Source organism: Populus trichocarpa, chromosome 14, assembly GCF_000002775.5.
Source record: "Populus trichocarpa isolate Nisqually-1 chromosome 14, P.trichocarpa_v4.1, whole genome shotgun sequence".
NCBI classification, from domain to species: Eukaryota; Viridiplantae; Streptophyta; class Magnoliopsida; order Malpighiales; family Salicaceae; genus Populus; species Populus trichocarpa.
In genome coordinates, this window is record NC_037298.2 from 3,975,744 (window position 1) to 3,986,310 (window position 10,567).

The following is a 10,567-nucleotide window of genomic DNA, read 5'->3' on the forward strand; positions in this document are numbered from 1 at the left end:
ATTAAAACCATCTTGCAAGATCGCTATTAGACAGCAGAGAGCCCTGGGCTTTGCAAATCTTACCGGGTCCACGTGGCAGTCACCAAGCCGTTGATGCCTTAAACGGATTCCCACCTGTCTCTCACGCGTGGATAATTTAATGTCTACGGAGCATCGACTTTGAAACGTGGTGATGTGAAAAGTTGGGGAGTATTCGTCTTTGACTATAAACAGTGCAATACGTCCGTGCGCTCATATCCAAGAGGACGTCCCAAGCGTTTTTCCATCTTTTTTCCCCTGCCCCTATAAACCAATACCAAGACCCCTCTTTGGTCTCACACCCACGTCTCCTACACATCTCTCTCTCTCTCTCTCTCTCTCTCTCTCTCTCTCTCTCTCTCTGACACACATATATTTAGGAGTTTTTGAATAATCTTTTTTTTAAATAAAATTTTAAAAAATAATAATATTATTATTTTAACACTTTTTCAAAAATATCAAATTATATTTTAATTTAACCAGTCTAAGGTTGTTGTTCAAATAATTTGAAGATGTTATAATTAAAATATTAATCTGGTCAATTATAAAATTTAAAAATAATAGAATAATTCTTAGCTATTATCAATCTAGCTTTGGTATCTGCTCGTATATTTTTATCCTTTTCCCTTTACTTTTATACTCGCGTATTGAAATTTGGAGGAGAAAAAAAATCATGAATAATTGAATATACAAATTTTATTTTATTTGATCCTATTATGATATTTTTTTATTAATATGAGTATTCAGGTTAGTTTATATGTATTTCAATAAATTTTATAAATTTTAAAATTAATAATTATATAAATTACTAAAAATTTATAAAAATAGATTTTATTATGTTTTTTTTAATTTGGCTTGTAGTCCGGCATTTAATGTAAAAAATAGGCACGGTATCTAAGAAAAGAAGGTGAAAACTTACTGGTTCCCTACTTCTCTTGTAATAAACTTGTATTTCTTATGAACATGCCAAGCAAACCTATAATTAAAATCTCATTTGTTTGCTGGAAAGTAGTTTTTATTAAAAAAATAAATTTACAGAAAAATAAATTATTTTTTGATATTTAGTAGTGTAATGAAAAATAAGTTGGAAAACACTTTCCAGTGTTTAGTTATGTCATGAAAAATGAGCTGAAAAATAACTTATTAATGTTTTATTTTTCTCAAGTTTATTAAAATAATGAGGAACAAATCTTACAAATTAAAAAGTTGAATGAGAATGAAATTGAAAAAAAAAATATAATTTCATAAATTATCTCAAATAAAATAAATAATAATCAAAATAATAGAGATCAATTCTAAAAAATAAAAAAGATGAAAGATGAAGATATTAAAATAATAATAATTAACATTTCATAAATTATTTCAAATAAAATAAGTAACAATCAAAAGAATGAGGATCAAATTTGATAGATAAAAATTTTCAATAAAAAAATGATAAGGAAAAAACAAATAATAATTATAAAAATGAGGACCAAAGTTAATATAAAAATTAAATTTTAAGAGATGAAATTGAAAAATAAATATTCAAAACAAAATATATATAGCAATCAAAAGTTTGAGGACCAAATTTGATATAATCAGCAAATAATATGACATTTCTAAATTTTTCACAACTTCCGGAAAGTGTTTTACGCCTAAATTTTTCAGGAAAGCACGCCTAAATTTTTCAGGAAAACACTTTCCTAAAAATCAAGCTAAATTTTTCTTTAACTGAAAAGTGTTTTTCGTTGACCAACTTTCCTAACGACAAATAAATACAGGAAAGTTTGGAAAATTGTTTCTCAGAAATCACTTTCTAGAAAACAAACATAGAATAAAAAAAAAAAAAGGTTTTAGAAAACAATGCAATTGTAAGTGATTCAACTTGGAAACATAGAAAAGGTAACCCTTCACTTTTTTTTTTCTCATTTTATAAACGGCTGCTTCTAACTTCTAAGTGATTCTCGGTGAAAAGAACAGTGGAGATAAAGTTTTTATGAGTTACATTCCGGTTATAAAAAATATATAAATTTTAATGGAGATGGGTTTATTGTTCATATGAGTTTTTTTAAAGGAAAATAAATGCGCTATCCTACATGTTGAAGTTTTTTTATTGGTAAGGCACATGAGCCTAGCAATCCAGACCCATTGGCACCTAGTTTCTATAGCATCTTCTCTCTTTTTTGATAAAAAAATATTAAAATAGAATTATCTTTAATTAAATAATTACAATGGTATTTTAAAAATCACTCAATTATATTATTTTTTAAGATAAATTATAAATTATTATGGTTATATTTATATTTATTTATAATCATATATGAAACTGCCATGCATAATATTTTAAAACAAAGCACATGAATATTGAATGAGAATAAATATATTTTATTAATTTTTTTACTTTCAATTCTTTATGTTTATTCAATTATTTATTTTTCATATAGTCACATAAAAATCATTGGTCAAGAGATCATGATAAATCTTTATATAAAAAAACAGAATTCAAATAATTTTTTTTATCAGAATAAAAATAAATGAATGAATAACGAAGAGAAAGGAACGGGTAAATAAACAATTTTTTCATCTTAAGTTTAAATAATTTAAATCACTATAATTTTTTATTTTAATTTTTTATTCATAAAATTATGTTGTTTATAAAAACGTTGTCATATAAAAATAAAAAACCTTAAAGAAAAATAGAGAATTTTAACTAAAAAAATACATCTTTTTCTCTAAAAAATAAATTATTTGAAATTCTTTGAAGTAATTTTATAATCACTGTGAAATTAAATATTAATTGGTTTTAAAAATTACCCGATGTCGCTTGAAAATTAAAACCCGAGTGGATTTCTAATCATTCTTGTCGTCCGGTCAAGTTTGGTGACGAATGCCCTTTTTTTAACGATTGCTTCTAAGTGATGTAATAAAATGTTTTCGAAGTTGTTTTTTGATGGAAAGGATAATGGAGATAAAGTTTTTATGAGCCACATTAAGGTGATAAACAATACCAATTTTAATGGAGATAGGTTTATCTATAAAAGAAATAATCAATAGAAGTAATCAATAGAGGCGGTTTAGATATCTAGTTATGTAAAAAAAAATCATTGTTTGGAAATATTTTTTTGATTCAATTTGATTTTTAGTCTTTAGACTAATAAGAGAGTGATTTTAAATTTTAGATAACAATAAGTTGAAGTTTAGGGTTTTTAAATTAAAATATCTTAGATCTTGATTTCTCGCTTAGTAAAAATAATTAAAATACCTTAGATTACATGTTATTTATTTATGTTTTTAAAAATAAAGATAGACTTGCAAACTTGACCTTCTATGTCTATACATGTTGGAGTTTTCTATTAGTAAGGCATGTGAACCCAGCAATTTAGGCTCATGCGCACCTCACCTCTATAGACTTTTTTTTTTAAAAAAAATATTAAAACATAATCCTCTTTAATTAAATAATTACAATAATTTTTAAAAAATCACTAAATTATGTTATATGTTTTTAAAAAGATTATAATTCTTTATGGTTATATTTATATTTTTTTTATAATCATATATGAAATTACTATGCATAATATTTTAAAACAAAGCACATTAATATTCAATAAGAATAAATTTTTTTTTGTTTCTATACTTTCAATTCTTTATGTTGTTTCATTTTATTTTTTATATAGTCACATATAAATAATCGGTTAAGAGATCATGATAAATATTTATATAAAAAACAGACTTTTAATAATTTTATTTTATCAAAATAAAAAACAAATTGAAAAGAAAAGACTGGTTAAATAAACATTTTTTTCATCCTAAGTTTAAATAATTTAAATCACTATAATTTTTTATTTTAATACTTTTAATTTCTTATTCAAAAAATTATGTTGTTGATAAGAAATTTAATGGCTTTGTCATATAAAAATAGAAATGCATAAAGGAAAATAGAGAATTTTAACTAAAAAAATACATCTTTTTCTCTAAAAAATAAATTATTTGAAATTACTTTAAGTAATTTTTTAATCACTGTGAAATTAAATATTAATTGGTTTTAAAAATTACCCGATGTCGCTTGAAAATTAAAACCCAAGTGGATTTCTAATCATTCTTGTCGTCCGGTCAAGTTTGGTGACGTGTGCTGTTTTTTTTTAAACAAGTAGACGAGGTTAGAATTTTAGCGAACGCTAGGATTCTTTAATTTTTATTTAGCTCAAGACGGGTTTTGAAAATACGTCTTTAGAGTTTAGACATAGCTAAGGAGTAAAGACGTCTTGAGAACCCCACTCGACTTTACTAGGCACCTCCAGCTGTGACTCGCCGCCTATAAATAAAGGAAGCCGTGCCCCTCTTCGCCCATCTTGGAACCTCGACCTAGCCAGCTTCTCCGTAGCAAAAGAAAGAAGAAGAAAATGGCTGCAAACCACAGGCCAAATCTTGGTTTCGAGAGAGACAGGTTCTTATAAATCTCTTTGCTTTCTTCTTCATCTTCTTTTCTTTTACTTAATTATTTAATCAAGGTAGTACGAATTTCCTTTTCTTACCCATTAACTTCCTCGACAACAGAACAAAAGTTATATACACACACACTGTTTTGTAATATGATCTTGCTGCAGCAATTTTAATTTTGTTAATGGTGACAGCATCGCTGTGCATCATGGAGTCTTCGCTCTGCTCGTGGACACATTAAATAAACAGATCCAAGTGAAATACCAATCCATGCCCACTTCTCCATACGATACTAACAAGTGGGTCATGTCAGCATTTTTGGCGGCTCTATTTGTATACGCGACAGCATCGGTGGCCGAGGCGATACCGCGGAGCCAGGAATCAGTTTACCAGAGGCTTGCCGGCAACATCCGCCTCTTTGCCAGCGCCCTTGCTACAGTTTTCCTTCTGGTGCTTCTTATCCCAGCTTGGGGGTAGTGTATCATTTCTGTTCCGTGGATTTGTTTATTTGTGTCAAGAATTCTACCAATTGCTAAGCCGAGCATGTACTGACATGCTGGAAAAGCTATTTGAAGGTGAGAGGAGCCGTAAAGAGGACCCAAGCTAGTCAGCAGAAAGTGTAGCATTGTATTAAATGATTGCCTTCGATTCACTTGCTTCCGCCCACCCATTCTCTTCACATGTATTCTTAGATTGTCAAGATACGTTGTATTTGTTGTTGTACAAGAGAATTGAATAGAGAAGAGGTCACTTTTTCTGTGACCTGTGTATTCTTTTTGCATATATGGGACTAGCAAAGTTTTCTTAGCTAGATTTATTAGCCATGGTTAACCTGCTAATCACTACCAAAAGCTTTGATGGTCAGCAAGCTTATAGAGAGGAGCTAGTTACGAAGTTTGTGCTGGAGCCCCAACCTCAAACGTTCCTCATCCTTAAAAATGCAACGTTAGCAAATGGCAAGACTTGGAGTCCTGGAGGTTTCTATCCTTTAGTGGTTGCGTGAGAGAGATGTTCTACTTATGGGCCGGGCTTATATTTTGATTTAAACAAACTTTTAAATGAACCTCAGGCTCAGCCTGTGAACAATATAATTTAGATTGAGTGCATGGGGCATGGACCTCCTGGTGGACCACAAATCCCACCTTGGTGCCATGCTTACTGTTAAGACATAGAAAGATATCCACATTAGAAAGCTAGTTGAAAGGCTCATAAAATAATATGCCATCAGCAAGAATTTCGAAACAGGTATTTTTTTGTTTGTTTAAGAACCAAATTCATATCCCTGGGCTCATCATGATCATATACTAGTTTCTACTGCCTTTAACAACTTATTATAAATAATTACATGAATTATGTTGTGCTCTAATCTGTAAAACAGCTCATATGACAGATATTTACATGTTATAATGGATGGGCTTCCAGGCTATTAATGAAGACATTCTGGGATGACAAGCCATTAGCCCATAATCTCCACAGTCTTAGATGTTGAAATGATCATTGTACAGTGCATACCTTAAACGGGCTGGCTCCATTTCTATGTTGGGTTTCCTTGACTTTTACCACTTTCTCGATTTCTAGCACCCACAGAGTTTATTTATATATATATATATATATATATATATATATAGATCCCCCTCTCCACTCCAATCAATTTCTGAGACTCGGTATTTTTCTTTTCAAACAATCAATGGATTTTCCTTTAAAAAATAAAAATGAAAGTTAGTGGATTTGGTTTCTCGTTGTTATAGTAATTGTTTTTATTTTAACTGTAAATGTTTTTCGCTTACTTCTGCACATTGAATTAAAAAAAAATATTATTGAGTTCTGAACAAAACATTCACTCTAAACTAGCATATATTAATCAGATTTTTTCTCATGATCTATTTTAAGATTTGAACCATAAATGATAGATGATAGCTTAAGAACTAAATTCACAACCAACCCTAAATCTTATATTACAGGAGGAATTATTAAATATACCTATAATTATACTTTTAGATTTCATTAAATATATAAACTATCATAAGATATTATCTAAGAACTCGATCCATTTTTTATGAAAGAAAAAAAATGTAATTTCAAGTATAGGAATGACCCCTTCATATTCGCATAGAGATTTATTTTTTTAACGAAAAAAAAAGTGTGGCATTCTCAAGCAATAAAAAAAGAGAGGAATTATAAGGTAAATTCCTCTATCATTTCACATAAACCAATTGAATAATAAAACATTACATGTAAAAAATAAATTGGCCCTACAAGATCATTCATGAATCCACTTACGTTACTTGTTAATATATTTAAATAGTCTACGAGTGATTTAACAGAGGAGGTAATAAAGTATACAAAAGATAACTAGATATGCCGTTAAGAAAAAACCCGGCAATGGAGGGGAAGTGCCTAATTTTTATTTTATTTTTTAACAGTAACGATGCAGACTGCAGTACGTCCGTGCGCTTCACGAGTAAGGACGTCTCCCTCGTATTTTGACTTTTTCCTTTTTCTGTTTTTCTTAAAAAAAAAAAAAAAAACGCCTTGTTTGTCTGAAGACTGACGTCTGAGCTCTAAAGGGGACCCTCTCACGGGCAACTTATTTGTTTATCTTTTCATTCTAAGGTTGTCTTTTTACATCTGCATTTACTTGTCGAACTTGGCTAAAAAATTTATAACATAGGGAGTTAATACGGATAGAGTATTTTTATTTATTGTTATAACTACTCAATTTTAGTGGGTGTTTTACAGGCAATATAATATTTTTGTAAAAGTATTTTTAATTAAAAATAAATTAAATGATTTTTTTATTTTTTATATTGAAATATCAAAATAATTGAGAAATATCTATAAAATTAATTTAATATTTTTTTAAAATAAAAAATAATTTAAAAAAAACTTCAAAAAATTAATTGAATAATAAGCTCACCCTTAATTAAATTAATTACAGTGTCTTCTTGTTCAAACAACATTAGAACAGCCGAAAACATCTTCACTTTCATCTTCAATTATCACACGAGCTCACACTCACTGATCCTCAATCATCGAGTCACCAATAAGGAACTCATCAAGTTGATGCTGAGTTGCGAAATAAGATCGTGGATCTACTCGTGGCGAGGAAGCACAGCAGAGTGTTGGTGTTTTAGCAAACAAATTAAAGAGGTAAAACTTACTATACTGATTTTATTCAGACAAGGTTGTCCAAAGTGTTAGAAGAAACGGATGAATTAGCCACCATTTTTACTTGGGACTCACCAGGAAGATATTTTGGTGACTTTTCCGTTTTCAATGATAATTTTGTGGATTTTTTTTTAAAATTAAACAGGAATTAGGTGTAACGAAACGTAGAGGTGGCTTTGACAAGTCATGAGCTATGTCACTCGGTAAGGCAAGTTGATTCTGTAAGTTTATTATGTAAATAAATAAATCATAAAATACTCATAGATAATGGTAGCATTCAAAACGCAGCACAAATGTTGTTTGGTGAAAATTTAAAAAACAAATTGATATTTTTAAAACGTTTTTATTTATAATTTCAAAAATAAAATTTTTAAAAATATTATTTTAATATAAATTTTTTAAAAAAATTTTTTTAAAAAAAACTGTGATTATCGTATTAAACACGGTGATTGTGACGTGACTAGAGGAAAAGTTATTTTTTAGGAAGGGCTGTGCTAAATTCACAGGGCATATTAATCATTTTAAAAAGTTAAAGTTGTTAGTGAATATAACATCGACTTTTTATTTATTATTTTTTTGAAAAAGTGCATATAAGTATCAATAATTTTATTCTAATCTTTTAAAACTAATAAGTTTAACTTAATATTTTATCTTTTTTTTTAAACCACACATATTTTCCACTTCATATACTTAAAAAAATAATCCATTAATTGTTTTTTTTATCTTTATTAATAAATACTTTAATAATAATTTTTTTTAATATCATATTTCTCCACCTGTGAAAAAGTTTATAGCTATAATATTTTTTATATTATCATTATTTTTTAATCTTGATTATATCAAAATCAAGTTATGATAGTAAAATAGAGAAAAGTATTCTTCATATTTGTAATTAAATTATATTTTTCAAAATTATAAAATTTAATGTTCATTAGCATAATTAATGTGTGTCTTTGAAATCTTCTTAAGAAACATAACAATTAACAAGAATAAATCTGGACGATAACAAATCTTTGATTTAAAAAAATCTAAAAAACATTGGGCAAAAAATATAATATTAAAAAGGTTACGTAACAAAACTTATTATAAAGTATCTTGTAATAAAAAAGATAAATGAAAAAATTTTAAATGTATTTTAGAATCGTTTAGGAAAATATAACTAAATTAATTGGTTTAACAAAACTTATCGGTCAATTATCTTTAAAAAATGAACTTATCTATATTTTTTCAATTTTTTCCAAGGACGGTAAAGATTCTATTAACTTCTAAGCTAATTATTTCTTTGATCATAAAATATTCTTTTATTATTGACTGAATTTTTTAAAGTGAGCCAAACACAAAAATGAAAAATATTTAATTGTAAAATATTTTTCTCCAGATAAATGAAGGCTAATTCCTTCAATCACCTTTTCTTTTAATGCCCTGTTTATTTGTTGGAAACTAACTTTAAGTGAATTCCAGAAAAGTAAATTATTTTTCGATATTTGGTAGTGTAATAAAAAATAAGTTGGAAAACACTTTTTAGTGTTTGGTTATGTCATGGAAAGCGAGCTGGAAAATAACTTATTAATGTTTTATTTTTTTCAAGTTTATTAAAATAATAAGGAACAAATATTACAAATTAAAAAGTTGAATGAGAATGAAATTTAAAAAATATATAATTTCATAAATTATCTAAAATAAAATAAATAATAATCAAAATAATAGAGATCAAATTTAAAAAATAAAAAAATTGAAAGATGAAGAAATTAAAATAATAATATTTAACATTTCATAAATTATTTCAAATAAAATAAGTGACAATCAAAAGAATGAGGACCAAATTTGATAGATAAAAAATTTCAATTAAAAAATGATAAGAAAAAAGCAAATAACAATTATAAAAATAAGGACCAAAATTAATATAAAAATTAAATTCTAAGGGATGAAATTGAAAAACAATTATTCAAAACAAAAAATATATATAGCAATCAAAAGTTTGAGGATCAAATTTGATATAATCAGCAAATAATATGACATTTCTAAATTTTTCACAACGTCGGACTTCCGGAAAGTGTTTTTTGACCAAAATAAAAGGAAAATACTTTTTTAAAAATCAAGTCAAATATTTCTTTGACTTGAAAGTGTTTTTCGTTGACCGGAAAGTATTTTTCGTTAATCAACTTTTCTAATGACAAACAAATACAAAAAAGTTCAAAAAATAATTTTCTAAAAATCAGTTTTTAGAAAACAAACACAACCTAAAAAAAAAAAAAAGAAGGATGAGAATTAAGCATGAAAGATATGTGCATTGCACTACTCACCCCTGCACACAAGCCACTATCTTTCTTATTTTTCGTCTGTCTATAGTTTCTCAAACATACAGTCAATGCTTTAAAAGAAAGATTGTTAGCAAGGTCAATGCTAACTAGTACTTACCAAATCTTCTTTCGTCTTGGTTTTTTTAGAGAGATCGTGGGCTTGTTGCATTGAAAATGAAGGAAAAAACAGAAAGAAGGAGAAGCGATGCTTGAATATATATATATAATAGAAGAATAATGAGAAATCTTCATGAAAATCATATAGTTGTATGGTTTTGATCGCAAAAAGTAGAAAGTAATTTTGTTGCTTTTAATTTGGGTTGTTTAAGTATGTAGTTGCGGTTGTTTTTTAAAATATTTTTCATGCTGAAATACATCAAAATAATATATTTTTTTAAAATTATTTTTGAGATCATCGCATCAAAACGATCCAAAATATATATAAAAAGAAAGATTGTTAGCGAGGTCAAGCTCATAATCTTTTTTCGTCTTGGTTTTTTTAGAGAGATTGTGATTGCGGGCTTGTTGCAATGAAAAATGAAGGAAAAAAAAGAAAGAAGAAAGAAGGAGAAACGATGCTTGAATATATATATATATAATAGAAGAAGAATGAGAAATCTTCATTAAAATCATATAGTTGTATGGTTTTGATCGCAAGCAGAGTA

At 27.4% G+C, this 10,567-nt stretch overlaps 1 protein-coding gene across 1 annotated transcript; it reads left to right on the top strand.

The window, feature by feature from the left end:
- Positions 1–4,309: 4,309 nt before the first annotated feature.
- LOC18105198 (uncharacterized) lies at positions 4,310–5,245 on the top strand. Its single transcript, XM_024584223.2, has 2 exons — positions 4,310–4,441; positions 4,629–5,245. Exons 1-2 carry the CDS (start codon positions 4,398–4,400, stop codon positions 4,909–4,911), a joined length of 327 nt encoding a protein of 108 aa, XP_024439991.1. The 5' UTR covers positions 4,310–4,397; the 3' UTR covers positions 4,912–5,245.
- Positions 5,246–10,567: the final 5,322 nt, after the last annotated feature.